The sequence below is a fragment of the Hemitrygon akajei genome, chromosome 3 (genome assembly GCF_048418815.1).
Source record: "Hemitrygon akajei chromosome 3, sHemAka1.3, whole genome shotgun sequence".
Taxonomy (NCBI): domain Eukaryota; kingdom Metazoa; phylum Chordata; class Chondrichthyes; order Myliobatiformes; family Dasyatidae; genus Hemitrygon; species Hemitrygon akajei.
In genome coordinates this window covers 36,457,127-36,484,097 of record NC_133126.1, presented here as the reverse complement: position 1 = coordinate 36,484,097, position 26,971 = coordinate 36,457,127, and the positions used below count along the sequence as shown (strand labels likewise).

The 26,971-nt window shown below is 40.1% G+C and overlaps 1 protein-coding gene across 1 annotated transcript in view; it reads right to left on the bottom strand.

Moving 5' to 3' along the window:
• Nucleotides 1-26,971, bottom strand: part of LOC140724863 (echinoderm microtubule-associated protein-like 5) — a 192,151-nt gene that overhangs the window by 5,854 nt on the left and 159,326 nt on the right. Inside the window, exons 28-38 of the mRNA XM_073039574.1 lie at nucleotides 24,778-24,856; nucleotides 21,880-22,009; nucleotides 17,418-17,516; nucleotides 11,782-11,802; nucleotides 7,695-7,868; nucleotides 7,306-7,514; nucleotides 5,497-5,654; nucleotides 5,182-5,296; nucleotides 3,853-4,041; nucleotides 1,734-1,906; nucleotides 1,028-1,190 (exon numbers count right to left, since the gene is read on the bottom strand). Coding sequence (XP_072895675.1) covers nucleotides 1,028-1,190; nucleotides 1,734-1,906; nucleotides 3,853-4,041; nucleotides 5,182-5,296; nucleotides 5,497-5,654; nucleotides 7,306-7,514; nucleotides 7,695-7,868; nucleotides 11,782-11,802; nucleotides 17,418-17,516; nucleotides 21,880-22,009; nucleotides 24,778-24,856 — 1,510 coding nt within the window. The remainder of the gene's footprint in view (nucleotides 1-1,027; nucleotides 1,191-1,733; nucleotides 1,907-3,852; nucleotides 4,042-5,181; nucleotides 5,297-5,496; nucleotides 5,655-7,305; nucleotides 7,515-7,694; nucleotides 7,869-11,781; nucleotides 11,803-17,417; nucleotides 17,517-21,879; nucleotides 22,010-24,777; nucleotides 24,857-26,971) is intronic.

The window sequence follows — 26,971 nt, the reverse complement described above, 5'->3', positions numbered from 1 at the left end:
TGTGCCTTCTTTGTAATAACATTATAATGTTGCCTCCATGACAGATCCTCAGATGTTGACACCCAGGAATTTGAAACTCTCACCCTTTCTACCTCTGATCCCTCGATGAGGACTGGTGTGTGTTACCTCAACTTTCCTTTCTTGAAGTCCACAATCAACTTTGTAGTCTTACTAGCATTGAGTGCAAGGTTGTTGCTGCTCAACCAGCAGATCTTTTTCACTGCTGCACGGCTCATTCTGCCAACAATGGTTATGTCATTGGCAAGTTTAAAGATGGTGTTTGAACTGTGCCTAACCACAAAATCGTGGGTGTAGTGAAAGAAGAGTAGTCGGCTAAGCACATAACACATGTTGTGCACATGTACACACGTATAAATAAAGGAGATAGAAATAAATACACTTTACTCTCAATGAGGCTTTTTTGTTGCACTAAAGATGGTAAATATTATATCTAGTTTGTATACAGTAGTTTTGAGATCCATGCATGAAACACCAGTTTCATCAGTAACTGTTTCTACTATCCAAATATAGATTGATACACCAGGTCTGTGAGGATTCAAAACATAACATCCTACATCTAGCTAGTGCCAAGCTGGCTTGAGACATTTCCTGTAAAAACATCTCTCACTGATCTCAGGTTGTTTAAAAAAATAATTTTCTGCTTCATTTGGCTGTACAGATAATTATTATGTATCGTTATTGTGTGTGAAGTTTAAAGAATTGAGGGGCTGCAGTAAAATGCCAATAAAATGTTTGTGCATGCAGTTGGTTTGCCATCCCTACTAGAGTAGAAATAATCCAGTTTATTTAAATACCACTATTTATACAGGGAAACACTATTATTTGAATTTATAACAGGGATTTCATTTTGAAACAGCATTTAATATAGTCCAAGATAACCTGTAATTAAAAATGTCCTACTGAAGTGCTTTTAAAAAAGTTCTAAATTTTACCAAATATATTTGTTTGCAGGATTTCAGCATATTATAATATTCTATGATCAAGGTATATAGATTGTGATTAATACCTGGATATAATTGCTGTCCGCTGAGAAGTCTATTTGGATAACAAAGCTGCCAATATCTTTACAATAGCTGATTCGATTTAATGCAGGTCCTAATCTTAGGTCATAAAAGTCTATGACATTTTCACATGTTCCCACAGCCAAATATTGAGAGCTTGGGCTGAACCTGAAGAAGATATTTCAATAATCAAAATATATTCAAGAAGATATGGTGCAGATAACATTCTTTTCCAAATGTTTAAGTTTACTCATGTTAAATATTCAAATGAATATTTGAAACCATTATCAGATTTGTAGTTAATTGCTAACCTAGCAAATGCAATGTTAGCATTCACTTTGAGAGGACTAGAATATAAAAGCAAGAATGTAATGCCGTAGCGTTATAAGGTATTGGACAACTGTGAGTGGTTTTGGACCCCTTAACAAAGAAGGGATGTGCTGGCAGTGGGGAGGGTCCAGAGGAAGTTCACAAGAATGATCCTGACAATTAACATATTAATAGAAGTAATACACAAAGTAATGTCACTAAGATCTTGAAGGAGCCAGATGATCAGAGATGGTATAGTATTAAATCCTTTCTAATACAACAATGCTTAGGAATGCCCAGAACTCATGAAAAAGCACTGCACAAAAATACTTTTCTTTTAATGTTTAAAGTTCTCAGTATCTCAACTTGTGATCAATATTTTTAGTGCATCTGTTTACATACTTGATATCTTGAATGGCAGATCTTCTGTCTCGTTTCTTGCCCCAGATTGTTAGTGATGTTACCACAAGAATGATGAACTCGCCATTTTTCATACCAATTGCTACCATTTCTCCTTCTGGACTGTAGGCAACTGTTTGAGCAGGATGACCCAAGTTTACTTTATTCAGCATCTTCTGTTAAAATGAGGACAACTTAGGGTTTAAAATACATGTTAAAACATCAATTATTACTGTAATTAATGCAATACATGCAAACCCTTTCAATAGAGATGGAGAGTAATTTTTTTAAGTCAAGGAATTATTAAAAAGCTGAAAGCTAGTTTGTACCAAAAGGATGGATTTTAGTTTGCAAATCCCTCAGAACATCTTCTCCCATTCAATACAAGACCAGAAGACATAGGAACAGAATTAAGCCATTTGGCCCATTGAGTTTTCTCCGCCATTTCATCATGCTAATCCATTTTCCTCTCAACCCAATTCTCCTGCCTTTTCCCCATAACTTTTCATGCTTTGACTAATCAAGAAACTATCAACCTCTGCCATAAGTATACCTAATGACCTGGCCTGTGGCAACAAATTCCATAGATTCACCACCCTTCAGCTAAAGAGATTCTTCCTCATCTCCATTCTAAATTGTTGTCCCTGTGTTCTGAGGCTGTTCCCTCTGGTTCTAAGTTCCCTCACTAGATGAAACATCCTCTCCACGTCCACTCTTTCAACATTTGATATACTTCAATGAGATCCTCCCTCATTCTTTTAAATTCCAGGGAGTACAGGCCCAGAGCCATCAAACACTACTCATACGATAACCTTTTCATTGCTGGAATCATTCTCGTGAACCTCCTTTGAATTCTCTTTAGTGCTAGCACATCCTTTCTTAGATAAGGGGAGTAAAACTGCTCTCAATACTCCAAGTGAGACCTCACCAGTGCCTTATAAAGCCTCAGCATAACAACCTTGCTTTTATATTCTAGTCCTCTTGAAATTAATACTAACATATACATTTGCCTTCCTCACCACTGACTCAACCCACAAGTTAACCTTTAGGGAATACTGCACAAAGATTCCCAAAGTCACTTGGCACCTCAGATTTTTGAATTTTCTCCCCATTTGGAAAATAGTCTATACTATTATTCTTCTACCAAAGTGCATGACCATACATTTCCTGACAAAGTATTACTTCTGCCACTTCTTCACCACTCCCTTAATCTGTCTTTAAGTCCTTCAGCAGACACCCTGCTTCCTCAACACTACGTGCCTCTCCACCTATCTTTGTATTGTTCGCAAACTTGGCCACAAAGACACCAATTCCTTCATCCTAATCATTATAACATAAAAGGAAGCACTCCCAATTCCAACCCACTCTGACCACCACTAGTTACTGGTAGCCAACCAGTAAAGGCTCCCTTTATTTCCATTCTTTAGTTCCTGACAGTCAGCCAATCTTCCATCCATGCATGTGTCTTTCCAGTAATACCATGGGCTCTTATCTTGTTAAGAAGCCTCATGCGCAGCATCTTGTCAAAGGCCTGAAAATCCAAATACACAACATCCACCCGATTCTCCTTTGTCTATGCTGCTTGTTATTTCCCCAAAGAATTTCAACGAATTTGTCAGGCAAAAATTCCCCTTAAGAAAACCATGCTGCCTTCAAGTTCCCCAAAGCCACATCCTTAACAATTGACTCCACCATCTCCCCAACCACTAAGGTCCGGCTAACTGACTTATAATTTCCTTTCTTCTGCCTCCCTCCCTTCTTGAAGAGTGGAGTGGTATTTGTAATTTTCCAGTCCTCTGGAGCCATGCCAGACTGGATTCTCTATGTTGTTGCTTTATGGATTTTTTTGATTGGAAATACCATTTTTAATGGAAAATAAAACAAATTCAAATGACAAAACTTTATAGTATGAGTAACACTCCTGGTTTTATACTGTTTGCGTCGGTAAAGCTAGAAAATGATAGTGGCTTGTGGTTAATCAGTTCATTGAATTCTGACTCCTGTATGAATCATTTGCAAGGTGATGATTTGGTAAAGCAGGATTACAGAATTCCAAATAAACTAATTTGAAAAATATTGTTAAAACTGCTCATTCGGTGTTGCATTTTAATTATTCACTTGCCTTTTCAGTAATGTCCCATAATCTAACAGTCCCATCTTCAGCTGCAGACAGAAAGATATCTTTAATAGGATGAGTCGAAAGACCCCAGATTGGCCCATCCATGTGATTGTTAATTAAAATGTTGCATACTGCGTTCTTCTCACCAACCTCGATGATCTCTGCATTTCTCGTTCCAACCAGAATTTTTCCCTGTTAATAAAGTATGCTTTAAAAAAATTTCACCACTTATCTTTATAAGTGAATCTTTATAAGACATCACCACTAGGTAATGTCTAAGTACCTAGTATAATCTTTATATGTGAGTCTTTGAACATTGGATAATAATAATATACAAATATACTATACTTCAGCAGACCTTTATTGTGATTTGGAGTTTATGATATTCCCACAATGTTGCTACTCTTATCTTTCCTGGCAGTAGAGTTTAAACACTTAGATAGGGACAAATATTCCTTCAGTATAGGTCTAGAATAATTATTTATTTGAAATTTAAAACCAGCTACAAGATCCTTCCTCCCAAACTGAAGGCAAACCTGTGTTCACTCCTTACTGAAGGACTGACTTACACTGTCCTTTTCCTCTTGAAGACAAAACTTGGGCTTTAATCTTATTCAGTTGAAGTTATTCTTCCCAGTACCTCCATCAAGACCAACATTGGCCTGGTGCTTTCTCAAGTTCAGGTCCCAGTTGTATATATCACTTCAATTAGGAATAAGTTAGGGACCTATTCCTACTTTCTGTGAGCAGTTACACATTTAATCCACTAAGAGGGAAATCCTTGACTCCCAACTCAATTGTTGAAAATTTTAAAGCCATTCAGGTTCATAAAGGAACCACTAAACAGCAACCTCTCTATCCCAGCCCTTTGCCCTTTCCCAGCCCGCATTAAAAAGGAAACAACTCTTATAGAAGGGGAATTTGTCCCTGGGGAGAAAGCATTTGTTAATCTCACTGAGAGGGAAATAGCTCAGTCCAACCTAACACTTCCTGTCCACTCCTGCACTCTATCTTTCTTCCTCAACAAAAACCTTTAAAATTTAAAGATTATCAGAGAAACAGGAACAATGGAAGAGGGTAGGATGAGATTAATTTAGATACTGAAAGATAATTCAGGAAGGAAATCCACTTCGACTTAAAGAACAAAGGAAAAGCAAGGAACAAATACTGAATTTATTTCATGACATTTTAGCTTTAAAAAAAACTACGAGCACAAAATGCTGAAAATTTTTCATCTGTGCTGTAAATCCTTCTCACCATGTGTGTCCTTCCAGCTTTCTCAAGCTGATTAATTCTAACACGTGAAGAACATTGTTTGCTGGTGGAATGTACCTTGCATCTGCAGACTGAACGCACAATGTCCATTGTCTGGCCAGTTTCCAGTCTGAAAGCACGGCATCGCTTCAGTTCTTGATCCCACAGTTTCACCGCTCCGCCTTCCTTGGAGCTGATAAAACAAAATCATTGTTTGCGTCTCATGAAGATCAGCCTTTTCTGATTATGGTTTAGGGGTTAAACAACAACTTCCTTTGGTAATTTTAAAGGAAGAATGGAAATGTTTAATGTCACTGCAAGTATAAAACAAGGCTACTATTCTCACTCTTGGACTGAATAGCGGCAGTGTATTAACAATATACTTTTACTCACGGTCTTTCTTTGCCTCCAGTTACTATCAGGCCATCTCGTAATGTTGTATACATTGTAAATACAGGTCCATTATGCGCTTTGGCTACAATTCGGATTAAAAGATGTTCCCTCCAAACATAAACATCTCCGCTGATGGTACCTGTAAACGTCAAATTATTCTGCAAAAGAAAGTCAGAGCTTAACAGTCACACCATGAAACACGGCTTTTTTTTTAAACAATTAAGCACTTTAAAATCATGATTTTACCACCTTGCAAGTAATTAATGATTTTTTGACATATCCTGTTAAATAGGTAGAAAAATGGCTATGTAAGGAGAACTGAATTTTGATATGGAACAATTTTATAGAATTTTCAATAAGTGGACTTATTAAATGTGTAATTATGGATGCAGAAGTGGATTATCCTGAAGTGAGTATAAGGTGTGTTTAAAACCTGGCCTTTTGTACCATATCCAGCTCTTTAATGAAATAAGGTGAATAATGCTTATACCTGTAGTACCAAGTTGAGCACATCTGTGCAGAAGTAAACCCTTAACTTTGGTCAACCACCTTCCATCAATTTTAAAGTAAACAGATGTAAAGAAAGGGAGAGAGAAAGAAAACATTATGATTGGGTGAAAGACAAGCAGTTAATGATAGGATATTGGGAAAAGACAAGAAGGAATGATAGTGTGTCAGGCAGTGAATGAGCCTCGAAGAGATGCAAATGGAATAGTTGAAATTGGAGCTGAAAATCAAAGACTGTACTGTGCCCAGCAGCTAGTCCTCAAATTTATTTTCAGATTGTTCAAGGACATAGGGGTCAGGCTTGGAATGGATGAACATCCCTCTTCCTTCCTCCCTGATGCACCATCAGTAACTCACTCTGAGACGTAAGAAGTGAGGTATTGGCTTTTATTGACTGGAAGAATGAATAACACTACATCCTGGGGAATGAGGCTGGGCAACAGGCCTCAGTCGCCTTTATACAGGGGTCTGTGGGAGGAGCCACAGGAGCTGTCAGCGGGGGTCTGTGGGAGGAGCCACAGGAGCAGTCAGCGGGGGTCTGTGGGAGGAGCCACAGGAGCTGTCAGCAGGGGTCTGTGGGAGGAGCCACAGGAGCAGTCAGCGGGGGTCTGTGGGAGGAGCCACAGGAGCAGTCAGCAGGGGTCTGTGGGAGGAGCCACAGGAGCAGTCCAGACAGGTATATGTAGTTCACCACACTCCCATTTTCCATTCTTTTTTTAAAATGTCCAACTTATTCTAATTCTGATGAAACAATAACTGTTTATCTCCCCACTAATGTTAGCTGATCTACTCAGCACTTCTGGCATCTTGTTTTTACTTCTGATTTCCAACATATGCATTATTTTGCTTTTGAGTTTAAAACAGGTTTGCGTTATTCAGGTGTGACAGCAGTTTCAGCTGTGTGGTACTTAACTAAATGTCTAGAGATGCACTGAATTAAGAAAATGCATAATTAAGAACTTCTTTTGTAATAACAGCATGCCAGTGTGAAATACACAAAGTTGCTCCAGATTTCCAGCATTTGCGGTCTTGTGACCTCAATATGAAATATGCACACAAAAGAAATCAATTTTCTTTTCCCCATAGAAACACAGAAGTTCCAAACAAGTCAACTGTGACATCTAGCGGAATATTCTAATTATATTGTTCAATACTTATTTTAAGAAGCAAAATTAAACAAGCCTTCCACACGCATGAACAAGTCTAAATTATTCTGTACATTTGGTTTTAAAAGCAGCAAAAATAATTTCTAATAATTATTCATAAACCATGTAATTCAACATTTTATTGAAAGGCACTTACAGCTCCAAAAGCTACAGCAAGCATTGTTTGTAACCTGGCATCTTCAACTGAATTTAAGTTGCCTTTTTTGCTCAGCAAGGCTTTACCAGCAATCGTCCAAAACCGAACATGTTTCACACCCACTGACACAAACTGGCTGTCTGAATCCGGCCTAAATTCTGCAACAAAAATTCTCTTGGTGTGACCACTTCTACTGGCAACTTTGGTACCTTATGGAATAGAAATAGGTTAAGAAATTATTATCATGTTTCAGTAACACTATAAATATTTCCTGTAGTATAACTTCTGTAAGTTCAAATAAAGGTGCTCGGAAATGCATTGCCAGTGGGTTAGAAGTGGCACGTACTCAAGTTTCATTACTGACCTACTAAGCACGTTCTACATCTCACCTTCTTGCCATCTCCAGACGGTGATGGTATATTGAGAATCTAGTCCAACTGAGAGGAGGAGTTTGCCTGTGGCACTGAAACTGACACAGCAAACACCTTTTGAATGGCAACAGCGCAGCACAGAGAAAGTTTGCTTGGTTGTGGCATCCCAGACATGAATCAGTGGGGAAGTACCTGAAGAAAGAACGGTACAATTTAGTCATAAGACCCCCTCCCAAAGTACAATTCGTAAACAATTCTAACTCCCACTTGTTGAATGTTGAAACATGCAATAGTGGTGTGAGTCCCCAGTAGGTAGAGTGAAAATAATCAGCTGCTTCAGCAGCATTTCATAACAACTGCCTTTAATAGGCAAACACGAGGAAATCTGCAGATGCTGGAAATTCAAACAACAACACACACAAAATGCTGATGGAACACAGCAGGCCAGGCAGCATCTATAGGGAGAAGCGCTGTCAACGTTTCGGGCTGAAACCCTTCGTCAGGACTAACCGAAAGGAAAGGTAGTAAGAGATTTGAAAGTAGTGGGGGTAGGGGGAAATGCAAAATGATAGGAGAAGACCGGAGGGGGTGGGAGCTGGAAAGGTGATTGGCGAAAGTGATACAGAGCTGGAGAAGGGAAAGGATCATGGGACGGGAGGCCTCGGGAGTAAGAAGGTGGGGGGGGGGGGGAGCACCAGAGGGAGATGGAGAACAGGCAAACAACTAAATATGTCAGGGATGGGGTAAGAAGGGGAGGAGGGGCATTAACGTAAGTTAGAGAAGTCAATGTTCATGCCATCAGGTTGGAGGTGACCCAGCCAGTATATAAGGTGTTGTTCCTCCAACCTGAGTTTGGATTCAACATGACTTCTCAATTTTTTTTTCCATTTCTTTTTCTGAAGTTAAATTAGATGTTCGGACATTTATCTACTGAGAGGATTTATCACATTGAATCATACGGGTAACTTGGCCAAATAATAGCCACAAGCTTCCCTGTTCTTGTGGATTTATCCTCAAGTAATCATGCACTCTCAGTTAAATCCAAAACCTTAAACGGCTGCTCAGTACTTGTGTATCAGGGCCCAATATTTGCCTTATTTCTAAATGACAAACTCCCCCACAATCGCAATGTAGTGTTTAAAAGTTTTATCTTAGTTAGAGACACAGCACGGAACAGGCCCTTCTGACCCAACAAGCCGCACTGCTCAGCACCCCACCTCTATTTAAACAGGCTAATCATGGGACAAAACCTACTAACAGGTATGTCTTTAGAATGTAGGAGGAAATTGGAGCATCCAGAGGAAATCAGGACGTACAGTCTTCTTACAGACAGTGTTGGAATTGAATTCTGATGCCCTGAGCAGTAATAATGTCATGCTAACCGCTACACTACCATGGCACACCCAGTGAAGCTGACATATACGAGTATTTGTACATAATGCTACAAGAGAGCTGAATTAGCACCATTCCTTAAGAAGAATTAAGTTATACTTCTACTTCTGAGTAAGTGGGCTTAATTATCAACTAGAAGAACCAAATCAGCTGAAACCTTATGACTGAGTAACACTATTTGTCTCAGAAAACGGGAATAATGTGTACATTTTGTGTTTGATGTAACAAAACCCTTTCTGGATGGAGGCTAGAGGAATATGGAGAAAGATGGCCTACCAGTCTTCAACATCAGGAGCTTCATTATGATGTACAGAAACAGATCAAGCTACTCTAGGATAAAAATAAAATGCCAGAAACACTCAGAGACCAAACACAGAGTGAAAGTGTTAAATCAGAGCAAGCCTGTTCTGCTGTAGATCATTCATCTGTAATATTAGCTCAGTTTTCCTCTCTTCATCAGCAAAGCCTGACTTATCTCCATTCTGTCAGAGATCGTCCTCTTGCCTCATCCCCACCATCCCTACAGCTGCAAATTGACCTGTTTTCTTTTCCTAAGCTCTGAAGGGGTTTCAGACTGAAAGATCAACTGTTTCTCTTTCCTTACATGTCACTTGATCTGCTGAGTATTTCCAACATTTTCTGTTTTTATTTCCGATTTCTAGCACTCACAGATTTTGATTTTGATTTAAAGGTGTGCTAAATATTGATATGATTCAAAGGTAACAATTAATCTACACTTGGTTTGGCGACACTCTCTTCAACATCACTCAACCATGAATGCTACCAGCAGGAAGGACGAGGGCAATAAAATCACAGGAACTCTACCAGCTGGAAGTTGTCTATTAAGCCACACGCCATACTGACTTGGAAATCAATTACCGTTCCTTCAACATCACTGGGTCAAAATCCTGAAACTCTCCCTCTAATAGCATTCACACCTCAAGGATTACGGTGGTCATCACCATTTTCTCAAGGAATGGGCGACTAATTGCTGGCCCAATCCACACCTCTTGAATGAGGACACAGATTTTGCCCCACCCTGACTCTATTTTAGAGCTCTCTGGCTCAGTTGGTAGCCCCAGTTCAGGGCAGACTGAAATATTAATGTACAGTCACATTAAACAGATGAAATAGCATTACACAAGGGTTCTTTTATAAAACTATTTCCACGTGTTCTTAAAAACACAAAATGCTGGCAGAACTCAGCAGGCCAGACAGCATCTATGGGAGGAGGGAGTGACGACGATTCGGGCCGAAACCCTTCATCAGGAGTGCTGTCCCATAGATACACAAAAATACAACTGCAGATGCTGTGGATCAAAGAATGCGTACACGACGCTGGAAGAACTCAGCAGGCCAGGCAGCATCCGTGAGAAAAGAGTAGCCAGCGTTTTGGGCCGAGACCCTTCATCAGGAATCAGGGGTGGGGGGGGGGGGGGGAAGAGAGGGCCGAAGCCCAGTAATAGAGATAGGGGAGGGGGAAGGGCTAGAGGCGCCAGGTGGAGAACCAATCAGAGGAAGGATAAAGGGGGGGGGGGCGATAAGCATGAAAGAACTGTAGAGATAAAGGAGCAGAAAGTTGAAAGGGGAGAGGGGCAGAGAGGGACCTAGGATGGGGGGAGGGAATTACTGGAAATTGGAGAATTCAATGTTCATACCACCAGGCTGGAGGCTACCCAGACGGTAGATGAGGTGTTGCTCCTTCTCCTCCTCCCCCTCCCCCCATCCTAGGTCCCTCTGCCCTCTCCCCTTTCAACTTTCTGCTCCTTTATCTCTACAGTTCTTTCATGCTTATCCCCTCCGCCCTTTATCCTTCCTCTGATTGGTTCTCCACCTGGCGCCTCTAGCCCTTCCCCCTCCCCTATCTCTATTACTGGGCTTCGGCCCTCTCTTCCTCCCCATTCCTGATGAAGGGTCTCGGCCCAAAACGTTGGCTACTCTTTTCTCACGGATGCAGCCTGACCTGCTGAGTTCTTCCAGTGTCGTGTACGTATTCTCTGTCCCATAGATGCTGTCTGGCCTGCTGAGTTCTGCCAGCATTTTGTGTTTTTATTTATTTCCAGCATCTGCAGATTCACTCGTGTTATCCACGTGTTCTTGCTATTTTGTCATTTAAGCATTTACTGGTATTTTTGGAATGTAATACATCAGATGGAACAATCCTAAGGTATTTTACAAAAGGCAACACTTTTACAAGTTTGATTTAGATCTGCTTTCTTCTTATAAGGCATTTTAAATATGCTTAACTCCCAAATCAGCATGGTATTCCAGTAAATGCTGACTTACCCCATATTAAATGACCTAACATAATTATATCTGCTGCAATTTGGTTTCAGTTTGACAACCATGATACAATTAAATTGCACTGATTTTTAAGTATTTTAGTGTTTTTTTAAAATGTGAATTATTTTATCCTTGTAACTGTCCATATAATCTGTAAAGTAGCTACAGTTTATATTTAATAAGGAAAACATTAATTGCAAAGGTTTCAATGAAATTATGATTAGCCTTGAGGGTGACGTGTAACATCAAGAGAAAGAAGTTAATTTTGAAATGGAACTTGAAACTCAACTGCAATTTCTAACAGATTAATCACAGTGTACTTGCAGCCTTCAGCTTTGGGCAGCCTTTAATTTTAAACAAAGGACAACAATTTTTAAGCTGTCAGTCAAGAGAAAGGAAGGGCATAGGCCAAATATTTGAGATTACTTACCTGCTTTGTCAGCAGAATCACCTTTTAGTTACATCACAGCCAAAGCCAAAAACAAAACAAACATCACAATAATACAATGACCACAAGTACTGGTAAATATGCAACAGCATACTTTTACTGTTGTAGCTGGTGAAATGTTAATGTTGCTACTTCTGGATATGTATCAGTACTTACAAGTAGATTAAATAAAATCAAGAATAAAGACAGTAAAATATTTGCAATACATCTACTGTCAATTCCACACACATGCAACGAATAAATGATTTTTCTTGCTGGAGGTGACTACATAATCATCTTTATTTATAAGTGAATAACAAACGATTTCTATGATGTGTGTTTTCAAAATGGCATAGCATTTTAAAAGTAAGAGTGTATTGGAGGTATTAGTGTACAGCAAAGATGGTGGGAAGGCAGGGGAAAAAGGTAAAATTAAACCAACATTTTAATCAAGTTTAATATCACCGGCATGTGTCATGAAATTTGTTATCTTTGCGGCAGTACAGTGCAATACATACTAATAGGAAAATGCGAATATTTATTAAGTATATTTATTAAATAGTTAAATTAAATAAGTAGTGCAAAAATAGAAATTTAAATGTAGTGAGGTCATGTTCATGGGTTCAGGGTCCATTCAGAAATTGGATGGCAGAGGGGAAGAAATTGTTCCTGAATCGTTCAGTGTGTGCCTTCAGGCTTCAGTACCTCCTTCCTGATGGTAGCAATGAGAAGAGGGTGATGCCACCTTTTTGAGGCATCACTCCTTGAAGATGTCCTAGATACTTAAAGCAGAAGTTGATAGTTTCCTGATTGGTCAGGGCATCAAGGGATATGGTGAGTGGGCAGGTATATGGGGTCTAATAGGATCCGGGATAAGCCACGATGAAATGCAGGAGCGGACTCAATGGCTGAATGGCCTAATTCTGCTCCTATGTCTTATGTCTATAGTCTTATACTACAGAGGCTAGTGCTCATGATGGAGCTGACTAGGTTCCAGGATCTGTATTTGACTTAATACAACTGTAAGTTTTACTGCCAACTATATTAAATGGATGATAGTGTTACACAATTAAGCAAATAACCAGCCGTTGACTTAACTAACAGGCAAACATGCAGTTAATCTTTTACTGTGAAATGAATAAAACAGAAGGCTTTATAGACAAATCAATAAATATTCACAAAACATAAAACACATCTGGCGCTGAAAGCTCCTAATGAACAACCTTTTGATCGTTTTCACCCAAAGCTGTAGACATTCAATGTCTGAAGTTCAGGCCATCTCTGAAAAGCTTCAAATATTCTTGTTGAAATTTAGCACCAAGTTGATGCAATAAACAGGAATGTAATTTGACACAATTGGACTGTTTTAAAGAGGTTATTGCAAATGAAGCTTATTTTAATATGTTGAAGGAAGAAATAAAAATCAAAACTGTATTTGAGCTTGGGGTAAATTTTTCTCCATGCTATTTTGAAGTGAAATCAGATAAATATACTTCATAAATAAGTTTAGAAGTTGAGTACAAATGAATCAAGCTGGGCTTTTTATTTTTTTTAAAAGAATCTTAAGTAAAATAGTTAAAGAGTTGTGAATTTCTCAATCTGTTCTTGCTCTGGAGAAGCATAGATTATTATTGCAAGGCCAAATAAAGCAAAGTTCTATTTTGCTGAAGGCTCAAGGAACTCATTGCAATGGAGAAACTTGCACACTGAATAGGTCCTTTCCTTCACAACCCCCCACAAGTATCCGCACTGGGACCCTTGCTACTTGTAATAAATGTGAATGATTTGGATGTAGATGTAGGTGACATGATTGGCAGATTTCCAGATTGATGCACCATCAATAACTCTCGGAGACGGGAGGCAAGAGATAGGCTTTTATTAGCTGGAAGAGAGCACTATCAGCAGCAAGAGACCACCACACAACATCCTGGAGACTGAGGGAGGAGCAGTGCCTCCAATCGCCTTTATACAGGGGTCTGTGGGAGGAGCCACAGGAGCAGTCAGCGGGGGGGGCGTGTCCAGACAGGTATATGTAGTTCACCACACAGATGTCACTAGGATTTGTTGATAACTAGTCTCTGCTCCAGGTTTTGATGCTTTGTTGAAATGAGCTAAGGAATGGGAGATAGATTTAAATGCTGAGTGATGCATTCTGGGAGCACTAATAAGGCTAGAAAATACATCCTGTATCAGGACTATTGTGGAACAAAGAGACCTTGGTATGCAAGTCCAAAGATCCTTGGATCTTAAAGATGGTGACCAAAACTGTATCCACACTCCACGTGTCCTCACCAACGACCTGCACAGTTGTAACAATATTATTTTTTAAACTCCAATCTCTTGCAATAAAGACCAATATTCCATTGCTACTTCAACTACTTGCTAACCTTGTACCGCAAATAAGTGCAGTGCAGAGGAACTTCTCTCTGGTTGAATAAAAATCTGCTCCTCAATTGCTCATGTCAAAGTATACAATCTCATTTTCACACATTAAACTCCATTTGCCAAATTTTACCCAAGCACTCACACCATCCACAGTCAAATTCCAAAAATCTCTCTATCTGAAAGCAACTTTAGGCTCATTGGGTGATGTTCCCACATTCCCCCTCCACTAACAAAGTCCTCTGTTCCCACACACCTCATCCACTCAGTAGGGCCTCAATTCTCACACTCCTTTAAACTCACCAGGTCCTCTGTTCCCACACTCCTCTCCACTCACAAAGTCCTCTGTTCCCACACTCCTCTCCAGTCAGTAGGGCCTCTGTTCCCACACTCCTCTCCACTCACCAGGGCCTCTGTTCCCACACTCCTCTCCACTCAAAGTCCTCTTTTCCCACACTCCTCTCCACTCACAAAGTCCTCTGTTCCCACACTCCTCTCCACTCAGTAGGGCCTCTGTTCCCACACTCCTCTCCACTCAGTAGGGCCTGATGCACCATCAATAACTCACTCTGAGACATAAGAAGCGAGGTATCGGCTTTAATTGACTGGAAGAATGAACAACACTACATCCTGGAGAATGAGGCCGGGCATCAGGCCTCAATCGCCTTTATACAGGGGTTTGTGGGAGGAGCCACAGGAGCAGTCCAGACAGGTATATGTAGTTCACCACAGGGCCTCTGTTCCCACACTCCTCTCCACTCACCAGGGCCTCTGTTCCCACACTCCTCTCCACTCACAAAGTCCTCTGTTCCCACACTGCTCTCCACTCACCAGGGCCTCTGTTCCCACACTCCTCTCCACTCAAAGTCCTCTTTTCCCACACTCCTCTCCACTCACAAAGTCCTCTGTTCCCACACTCCTCTCCACTCACCAGGGCCTCTGTTCCCACACTCCTCTCCACTCAGTAGGGCCTCTGTTCCCACACTCCTCTCCACTCACCAGGGCCTCTGTTCCCACACTCCTCTCCACTCACCAGGACCTCTGTTCCCACACTCCTCTCCACTCAAAGTCCTCTGTTCCCACACTCCTCTCCACTCACTAGATCCTCAACTGAATCTGAATTGAAACTGAATCTGAAACTGTATGTGAGTCTCAGTCTGAATTCTCACACTCCCTCAATGTGGCACCTTGTCAGAACTTGCCTATAAAATCCAAAAGCACTACATCTATAGGTTCTCCTCTATTGACTGTTTGCAATATCTTCAAAGAACTTTAGCAAATTTGCTAAATATGATTTTCCGTTTATAATACCATGTTGGACTGACTGAAAGTGCTCAGTGAGGCAGCCCCTAATCTGAACTGAATCAAAATGGCATAGAGGAGGCCGCACTGGGAGCACCTGATATAATAGATGACCCTGACAGACTTTCAGGAGAAATACTGCCTCATTTGGAAGATGTGTTTGGGGCCCTGAGTGGCGGTAAGGGAGGAGGTGCAGGGGGTTATGGCAGGTGTAGCGTTTAGCACAGTTGCAGGGCTAAGTGCTTGAGGGAGATCAGTGGGGAGTGACAAGTGGACAAGGGGGTCACTGCAGAAAGCCAGGGGGGAGGGGGGCTGCAGGGGAGAAGCTGCGCCTGCTGGTAGGAATCCGTTGCAGATGGCAGAGTTTGCATGGAATGGTGTGCTGGATACAGAAGCTCATGGGGCGGTAAATAACAACTCTATCTACTCTTCTTACCTTGGCGGAGGGAAGGGTCGCCTCATCCTGAGAACAGATGCAGTGGAGGTGAAGGAACCGAGAGAAGGGATAGGGTAGGAAGAAGTACGGTCGAAATGACTGTGAGGGTTAGAAGGTTTGTAAAAGATGGCAGTAGACTTTGTCAGATGGGGACAGAGAAGTCAAGTCAGGATGGAAATTGGAGGCAAAGTTGATGAAATTGATGAGCTCAGCATGGGTGCAGGAAGCAGCACCAATGCAGTTGTAGTGCAGAAACAGCACCAATGCAGTTGTAGTGCAGAAACAGCTTGGGAATGTTGCTGGTGTAGGCTTGAAACACAGATTGTTCCACACAGCTGATGGAAAGGCTGGCACATCTGGGGCCCTTGTGAGGGTCCTTGGCTGCATCTTTGGTCTGGAGAAAATGGGAGGAACTGAAAGTAAAACTGTTGAAGTTAAGAGCAACACACTCAAAATACCGAGAAACTCAGCAGGTCAGGGAGAGGAATAAATAGTCGATTGAAAGGGGTATGAAGCCAGAATAAGGTAGGGGAGGGGAAGCAGTACAAGCTGACAAGTGATAGATGAAACCAGCTGAGGGAGAAGATGGACAGGTGTGAAGGAGTGGGGTGGTTGGAAATAGGGAGCTGATAGGTAGAAGAGGAAAAGGAGGAATCTGATAGGACAGAAGATAAAGGAGAGGAGGAGGGATATCAGAGGGAGGTGACTGGCAGGTGAGGAAAGGAGAAGGGGCAAGAGAGGAGCCAGAATGGGGAATGGAGAAAGAGAGAAGGGGGTGGATCACCTGAAGTCGGGAAGAAGCAGAAAACCTTAAGACCTTCCTTGTGGGAGATGGAAATGTACAGAGACGAGATGTCCATTGTGAAAACATGGTGGCCAGGGTCAGTCAGGATGCTGAAAGTTGAAGTGATGGATAGCATGTGAAGTGTCACGATACAAGCTGCAAGAGACTGAACCAAGGGGCACAAAATGGAGTTGAAGTTTGCAAACACAAGTTCAATGGGGCAGGAACAGGGACATTTAGGTTTGGGATCTTGAGTATGAGGAAGAATCGAGCAGTTTGGATTACAAGAAGTATGTAAACAGTTATCATATTGTCATACCCTTGCTAAAGTAGACAGCAAGGCAATAAATGGGTAACTGTAGACCATTTAATCTAATTGTGGAAAAATGGTTAGTGATTTAGAGAAGTCTAATGCAATCAAACCAGGTCAACGTAATTTTCTGGAAGGAAAATCATTAACGATTTGTCATTCTGGCAGACTTACTGTTTAGCATTTTCAAGGACAATATCCTACATAATTTTTAATGGGATGTTTTGCATATTTCTGGTAAAACCAAGTTTAGTTCTGCACTCCCATGCACACTGCACTGTGTGCTGTGAAATACTTCTTTCAAGAGAAAAAATACTCTGTTGGTCAATGTGAATTTAATGTTTTGGCAAATATTACTGCACCAACAAAACATACCATGGGAAATATTGGTGCTGATAAATTTATTCTATTACTTTAATACATACCTACTTGTCCTGTTGCAATTATCCTTTGAAATTTGGGATGCTGGTTAACTGTTAGACACAGGATGTCATCTGTATGTTCAAGATAAAAAGACTGAATACCTAAAGTAGATTTAAAGTAAAATTATTTATAGTTAATTAATGTACTTTTTGACATACAAAACACAAAAAAAAACATCAGAGTTAGGAGAAACTTCAAGTCAAACTTTTACGGTATATACTATTTCTCACATTCCACAGTAAATAAAGCTTCTCAACTACTGCTTTTCCATTCACCAGAAAATTGCTGGAGCCAAACAGCAACAACAATATAAACAAATGTTTAGTGACAACATTTTGAGAGTTAAAAAGATGTCAACTTTTAAGTTGCTGAGATTTTAATAATGCATTCCTGCCTTGATACCTGAACTTGCTATTAGAAAACCTACTCTTTATAATTCACCTTATGGACATACTTCATCTCAGTTCATGCTGATTTCAATACTGGCACTCTATTCTAAGGCCTTTCTACAGGGGCACAATTGAGAGCATCCTGACTGGCTGCATCACTGCCTGGTGTGGGAACTGTGCCATAATCACAGGATTCTGCAGAGAGTGGTGCGGACAGCCCAGTGCATCAGTAGTTGTCAACTTCCCATGATTCAGGACATTTACAAAGACAGGTGTGTAAAAGATCACTGGAGACCTGAGTCACTCCAACCACAATCTTCCAGCTGCTACCATCTGGGAAACAGTACCGCAGCATAAAAGCCAGGACCAACAGGGTCTGGGACAGCTTCTTCCACCAGGCCATCAGACTGATTAACTCACGTTGATTTGAGGGTATTTCTATGTTACATTGACTGTTCTGTTTATTATAAATTACTGTGATTGCACATTTAAACAGAGACATAACGTAAAGTTTTTCACTCCTTGTGTATGTGAAGGATGTAAGAAATAAAGTCAATTCAGTATTGAGGATTCTCCCTAATGATGGTCTCCATAAAGTATAACCGTGCTGTTATCCATTGTTCCAGGATTTAGATGGTTCTATAGCAGCACCACTGCTATCTCCATGCACTCATTTGAAATCTCTTCCCTGCAAAAAGACACAACCATGTCTCCCACACCCCATTTCAGCTCAGTGTTTCTGAAGAACACTTTCAGCACCATGGTCCCACTGCCCTTCAGCTGCCTTTAGGATACGTACTTACTCATGCTGGGCCTTCAGTTATGGGTTGCTCATGTTTCTATGGACATCCACTTTACCCACCAAGACTGAACCATGGGGCAGACCATGAGCCTGGAACTACCAGCTGCCTGCCCTTGGACCGTGTGTTCCAGGTTCAATGTTTCACTGGGAGGAGGACAACTCCCAGTTTCTCAGCTCCATCTCATTGAAAGTGGGGCAGATTATCTGGCCTATTCCCAGTAAGTCCTTTATAATTGGCAAGACTGTTCTTCCAATCAGACCCACTTTGACATTACAGATGTTTAAAAACACCCTGGAAAACACTGGAAAATAATAAAATAATAACACTAATAATAATACACTGCAAAGCATACACTTTAAAGCAATCAAATATATTTAAAATTACCAAATTAAAAAGATCTAATTGTTCCTGTGATAGTTATCACCTTATTGGTTTCAATGGGGCTGTTTATCCAGGCTCAGTGGGCAGATTTCCCAGGACAAGTGGTGGATAGCATTTGGAAGTCTGCGCTATCTGCCTGGATCCACCACAGTGGTGGGTAAATTAATGGGAAGTATTCTTAGAGATGGTATATATAATTATCTGGATAGACAGGGTCTGATTAGGAGCAGTCAACATGGATTTGTGCGTGGAAGGTCACGTTTGACAAATCTTATTGAATTTTTTGAAGAGATTTCTAGGAAAGTTGATGAGGGTAAAGCAGTGGATGTTGTCTATATGGACTTCAGTAAGTCCTTTGACAAGGTTCCGCACGGAAGGTTAGGAAGGTCTCCCATCCACTCCATAATGTACTGGTTAGGCACAGGAGTACATTCAGTCATAGACTCATTCCACCGAGATGTAACACTGAGCGTCATAGGAAGTCATTCTTGCCTGTGGCCATCAAACTTTACAACTCCTCCCTCGGAGTGTCAGACACCCTGAGCCAATAGGCTGGTCCTGGACTAATTTCCACTTGGCATTATTTACTTATAATTATTTAATTATTTATGGTTTTATATTGCTATATTTCTACACTATTCTTGGTTGGTGCGACTGTAACGAAAACCAGTTTCCCTCGGGATCAATAGAGGATGTCTGTCTGTCAATCGTTAGGTATTAATATTGAAGTAGTAAAATGGATTCAACAGTGGCTGGATGGGAGATGTCAGAGAGAAGTGGTGGATAACTGTTTGTCAGCTTGGAGGCTGGTGACTAGTGGTGTGCCTCAGGGATCTGTACTGGGTCCAATGTTGTTTGTCATATACATTAATGATCTGGATGATGGGGTGGTAAATTGGATTAGTAAGTATGCAGATGATACGAAGATAGGTGGCGTTGTGGATAATGAAGTAGGTTTTCAAAGCTTGCAGGGAGATTTAGGCCATTTAGAAGAGTGGGCTGAAAGATGGCAGATGGAGTTTAATGCTGATAAGCGTGAGGTGCTACATTTTGGTAGGAATAATCAAAATAAGACATACATCGTAAATGGTAGGGCATTGAGGAATGCAGTAGAACAGAGTGATCTAGGAATACTGGTGCATAGTTCCCTGAAGGTGGAATCTCATGTGGATAGGGTGGTGAAAAAAGCTTTTGGTATGCTGGCCTTTATAAATCAGAGCATTGAGTATAGGAGTTGGGATGTAATGTTAAAATTGTACAAGGCATTGGTGAGGCCAAATTTGGAGTATTGTGTACAGTTCTAGTCACCGAATTATAGGAAAGATGTCAACAAATTAGAGAGAGTACAGAGGAGATTTACTAGAATGTTACCTGTGTTTCAGCACCTAAGTTACAGAGAAAGGTTGAACAAGTTAGGTCTTTATTCTTTGGAGCGTAGAAGGTTGAGGGGGGACTTGATAGAGGTATTTAAAATTATGAGGGGGATAGATAGAGTTGATGTGGATAGGCTTTTTCCATTGAGAGTAGGGGAGATTCAAACAAGAGGACATGAGTTGAGAGTTAAAGGGCAAAAGTTTAGGGGTAACATAACGGGGAACTTCTTTACTCAGAGAGTGGTAGCAGTGTGGAACGAGCTTCCAGTAGAAGTGGTGGAGGCAGGTTCGATTTTGTCATTTAAAAAAAATTGGATAGGTAAATGGACAGGAAAGGAATGGAGGGTTATGGGATGAGTGCAGGTAGGTGGGACTAGGTGAGAGTAAGCGTTTGGCACGGACTAGAAGGGCCGAGATGGCCTGTTTCCGTGCTGTAATTGTTATATGGTTATATGGCTTCAATCACACAGGTAGAAGATAAAACCACCAGTAGATCTAGACTTCAGGACTTCTACAAAGAATGATGCTGAGGCAGAAGGTTCTGACTACATTTCAATCATCTTCTCCACACACCTTTTCTTGGAGTGCATGTCAAGAACTCCCTGTTCCTAAATGGCACAGATATACAATACACAATTTCCACTTCCTAAGAGAAAACATCTTGGTTTAAAGCATCTTGTCCATACTATAAAGCAAACACGAGGAAATCTGCAGATGCTGGAAATTCAAACAACAACACACACAAAATGCTGGTGGAACACAGCAGGCCAGGCACCATCTATAGGGAGAAGCGCTGTCGATGTTTCCGGCTGAGACCCTTCGTCAGGACTGAGGAAGGGTCTCGGCCCGAAACGTCGACAGCGCTTCTCCCTATAGATGCTGCCTGGCCTGCTGTGTTCCACCAGCATTTTGTGTGTGTTGTTGTCCATACTATTCTGTATTTGTGCTAAAATAAGATTCACATTCTTCAGGCTTTGGCAATATCTACAACCTATCAGACAGTCTGAATAAAATTGACAAAACTTCAATAATAATTAACTTTGAGCATCTTTCATGAGAAATTAACATAGAGTGAAGGAGCATTTACTGCAAAGTGTTGATTTCAAACAGACATTAGACACTTGATAGTTAATAATAGGCAATCACAATGGAATGAGATACAGATGTTGCTGAATTGCTTAAAGTAACACAGCTTATATCAGACCTCAGTGAAGGGCACTTATGATAACAACGTTTGCTATCTGTGACAATGATGCTGTCTTCTCTGGTCCCAAGGATATTTAAGGTCATTATTTTTGTAGAATTAAGTTTTCTATAAATGCTCTGTTTAAAATGGTAGGACTACATTTCTTTTAAAAAATTATCCTAAATCATAACCCCCAACCAAATTCCATTTATATGAATTATTAATAAGCTTCAAATAAACAATTCACCCTTTTAAAAATGCCAAGTGTAACTAATCGATATTTTTTTTTAAACACAAAACTAAAATGCATTTCAAATAGAGAATTATTCTACCTGTGGCAATGTTGTGGACAATTCCAACCGATGCTGTGTGATAAATGATATCGATACCATCATTTAAATAATGTACATTGTTTCTGCAATCATTACCACGATATCCAAATGCCAAAACCAGTGTGAGGTCCTGCCAAATAGAAGAATGTTATTAGAAAATGCTATCTGGATATATGAAGGAAAAGCATTCAAAATCTCTGTATCTCACCAACATTTTTTCTGAGAAGTTGATCATCAATGCAGTGCCTTGTAAAAGTACTCAGCCCCCACAACTGTTTTCATATTTTACGGTCTTAGTTTCTAAATTTAAAATATATTGAAGTAGGACTTTGTAAACTAATCCACAAAACATTGTGCATCATGTCAAATCAAAAGAAAAATTCCAAATCTTGTCAACAATTAACTAAAAATAAAAAAAAACAAAATTGTAAGGCTGAAAAAGTATTCATCCCCTTTGTAATTACTGCGCTAACTTTTCTCAGGCACAATGCTGTACGTTACCATACCAACTCACTCAATTTGTTGATGTAGAAAATTGGAGAATCTCCTGAATAAATCCCTCTCTCTCTGTAAGTTTCCAGCAGTCTGGTAGCATAAAAGCCAGGACCAACAGGCTCCAGGACAGCTTCTTCCACCAGGCCATCCGACAGATTAATTCACACTGATAGAATTATATTTCCATATACCGACTGTTGTAAATACTATTCATTACAAATCACTATAAATTGCACATTTAGACAGAGATGTAACATACATGAAGGAGGTAAGAAAAAAAGTCAATTCAATTTTCAACAGAACAAACCAAAATGAAGACAAAAAGGCATTCAGGACATATCAGGGAAATGAGAATAGAGAAGTACAGATCTGGGGAAGGGTACAAGACCATCTCAAAGCCACTGAACATACCTTGGAGCTCAGGGCAGTTCATTGTTAAAAAGAGGAAAAAATATGAAACCACAGCTACATTGCTTAGGTCAGGCTGTCCCTCTAAGCTTAGCTGCCGGAGAAGAACGGCACTTGTAAGAGAGGCTACTGTGATGCCAACAGCCACTCTGAGTGAGCAGCAGAAGACAGTGGCTGCAACTGGAGATAAAGTTCATTGCTCCACAATCTCCAAGGCCTTGTACAAAAGCGGGTATTTATGGAAGACTGACAAGGAAGAAGCCCTGGCTTTAAAAAAAAAGCATATCCTTGCCAGTAAAGATGTCGCAAAGTGTCACTCAGAAGATACTGTAAAGATGTGAAAGGTCTTGTAGTCAGACGAAGCTAAAGTGGAACTTTTTGGCCTGAACACTGAGTGGTACATGTGGTGTAAATTTAATACTCTGCATCAGCCAGGTAACACCATCTGCACTGTAAAGTACGGTGGAGGTAGCACCATGCTATAGGAATGCTTTTCAGCAGCAGGGACTGGAAATCTGGTCAGGATTGATGAGAAGATGAACGCTTCTAAATAAAAGAGATCCTGGATTAAAATCTGCTGGCCTCCGCCAGAAAGTTTAAACTGGGGAGGAAGTTTGTCTTCCAGCAGGGTGTCTCAGGCAGAGTTCAGACCATAACATGATTGAACATCTCTAGCAAGGCCTCAAGATTGCTGTCCACCACCAGTTCCCAGTTAACCTGGCACGGCTTGAGCAACTTTGCAAGGAAGAATGGGCCAATCTCATTGTGTAAAGCTAATAGAGACGTATCCCAAAAGATGACTGGCTGCAATTGCTGGTTCAACTAAGTACTGAGCAAAGGGGGATGAATACATTTGAACTGCTAACATTTCAGTTGTTGAACTTTTAGTTTTTCATGCTTTACAATTTCCCTGTTGTTTGGGTTCTACAATGAGAAAAGGAACGTGTGATTCACAAATAAAAATTCGTAGTTAAATTGATCAAAATCTCTGGTTGTAATACCCATTTATGTGAACAAAGGTTTGGAGGCTGAATACTTCTACAAGGCACTGTTGATATCAACACAGAGTTGATCAAATAACACACGTGTGCACCTTAGCTCTACATACATAGTCTGAATATCCTTTATTTGTGAATGACAATGGGAAAGGGAAACTGCATTTTACTCCCAAGGGAAATATTTGCAGATACTGAAAATGTGAAAAGCTGGCAACACTCAGCAGTTCAGGCAGCATCTATTGAGAGAGGACCAGGGTTAATGGTTCCAGTCAATAAGGAAAACAAGAGTTTTACATGACAGTGGGACAGGCATAATACATTTTGTTTGTTTGTTCCTATTTTGCTCTTAAGAAGGTAAAATTATTAATTGGCCTGTTCACCTGTTAAAACTAATAAATGCACCTCACAATGTAGATAAAGATAATTGATTTTCTTTGATGGGAAATTAAGAAAAACTTGGTGTGAATTTTCTTAAGTTTCAGGACCAAAATCAAGATACTCCCACTTCCATTCACTCACCCCACTCCCAACTATGATTCGCACACACTCTCTCTCTCTCTCTCTCTCTCTCTCTCAACTCACTTACTTATTCAAAACCACACAGAAAGTTTGCTCTTTTACATCTCCGTGATTTTTTTTCTGGCGGTGCCTTTCTGTGATAGGGGCATGATATTGGCACTCCTGGCCCAGGCCCCTTTTACATGGCTACTTCGCTTGGGGTTGTTCATGATTCAGAGCAAGTAGAACCGTGCGTCACTTCCAACACAGAGGCACATATGTTCTCCCCAGGTACTTGCAATTCTTCAAACTCTTAAATTAAAATTCTATTGCTGTCTGACCAGATCCTAATCACCAGCAACATCACTTGTTTCTCTTCCAAATCTTCTATAACGTATTCCATCTAACCATTGAAAGATCATGAACAATGTTTCTCTAACATTCTCATCATTTAGAAGGTGTGAAAATCCAGATTAATTGCACATTTTCGGTCACATACCTCAATAGGTTTCTTTTTCTTCCCAAGATTATTGGTTTGTAGTTTCTCAGGCTGAGGCAGAGCCCTACTAACAGGTGGTCTGAAACAAATAACTGTGAATAAGAAAAGCCTGTCTGTCACCCATTCCAGACTTAAATAAATTTAACTTGTATACCAGCAAACAAACACAAATGATTTTTTTCTTCAATTGTAGATAACTGAAGGCTTTACACTGCAAAACTAAAATTGCACTGGAAATACGGGAACAATTTTGTGATATGCACCCCTTAGATCTTATTTTTAGACCGACAAATGGCTGTAATGGAATTTGAGTCTTTTTATTTCAAAATTAGTCTCCGTTCATTATAAAAATATACAAAGGAAGAATAAGTGCAAAAAATCTTAACATTCATGGCTGCTACATTCAGTTCTACAATTTTTTTTTACAAGAAATCATAAAAACATAAGAACAACAGAGATTCAAGGCTTTCCCAACAATTGCTCCGTGTCCACATGGACACATTAAAGTTATACTGAAAAGGCCAAAGAGAAATGATTTTCTTTTTTTTAAAAGTTGTAATTTATTATATTTTCTTATGCAAAAGTGAATCACATCACTCACTTTCATAAGCTCCTAATTTACTGCAATTAGTCTTTTTTCTCCACAATCAAAAAACCAAAGCACCAGAGAGAATGTAGTGGAGATTCACTAGGATGTAGGCTGAGCTGGGGCATTTTAGTTAAGAGGAGAGATTAGAGGTACTAAATTTGTTTTTCCCTGGAGCAGAGGAGGTTAAGAGGGGACTTGACGGAAATATGTAAAAGTACAAGTAGTGTACACTTGAGGAATTTTTTCCCTTTATTGGAGGTGAGTAAAACTGAAGGAAATAGATTTATGGATTTGGGTATCTTAGGGGGACCTTCTTCACCTTGAAAGTGGAAGCCTTAGATTCCTCACCACCAGGTTCAGTAACAGTTATTACCCTCAACTAATAGGATCCTTCCTGAACCTGCAAGGGTAACTTCATTCACCACTACTCTGAACTGCTTCTACTACCTACAGACTCTTTACATGCAGGTTGTCAGTCTTATTTTTATTTGTAATTTGTCTTCATTTGCACTTTGGCTGTTTATCAGTCTTTAACTGTTTATGCATTGTTTTTCATAAAACTCCATTGCATTTCTTTTTTCCTGTAAATACCTGCAAGAAAATGAATCACAAGGTAGAATATGATAATGTACTGCATATGTATTTTAATAATAAATTTGCTTTGACCTTAAAATGCACTGTCAGAGAGAGAGAGAGAGAGAGAGAGAATGGCGGAAACAGAATTGCTGGCAGTATTTAAGAGTGTCTCGAATCACCCAGGCACAGAAGGCTACAGACCAGGTGCCAAAATCTGAGATTAATGACTGGTGTGGTAGGCTGAACGGCCTGCTTCCATTTGTATAGCTTTATAATCATCCTTGCTCCATTTGCAAAGCCAAGTTGAGTAAAAATGGAGGCTGAGGCTGCTTTTTGGCAAAGAGAGTCATTTTATCATCTGCAAGTAGATTTTCCTAATTTGAAGGCAATAGGAATCAAATTTAAATTACTTCCTCTGAAAATGCAATACAGACAGATTCAGATGGATGAATTATTCAAATCTTCTTCAACTATTGCAATGTAAATCTATCAATCAGAGCATTTAGTTCGGTTAAGATGTATGCTTTCAGATAGCACTTCAGGCAATGCCACATTTACGTGCTGTTAAATGATATCTGCAAACTCTTAAAAATATGGTTTGCTACCATCCTGGTACTCACCCATTCATTCATGTTATGACTGATGTGTGGAAAATGATCAAATGCAAATTCAGGTAGATTAGTACAATTTGTACGGGAGTACACAATATTATCGAATACACAACATACTTTCTTTAAAAATATCTTTTTCATTTTCTTCTTTTGGATGCCTTGTGTGGATATGACTAATTTGGTTAATTACTGATTAAACCATCCCACAAAATACTTAGCAGAGCTCACGTAGCTGTAACCTTACAGAAATAATATTTAGTATTTTATTGTCCTGAATTGGAGCTTAACTTTAAACAACAAAATGCTACAAATAGCATACTGCAACTACTTTCAGAAACATTTAGCTGGAGGGACTATTAAGTTGGATGTTAATAATACAGGGTCCGAGGCACCTGTCTAATGTAGAGTACCCAGCATG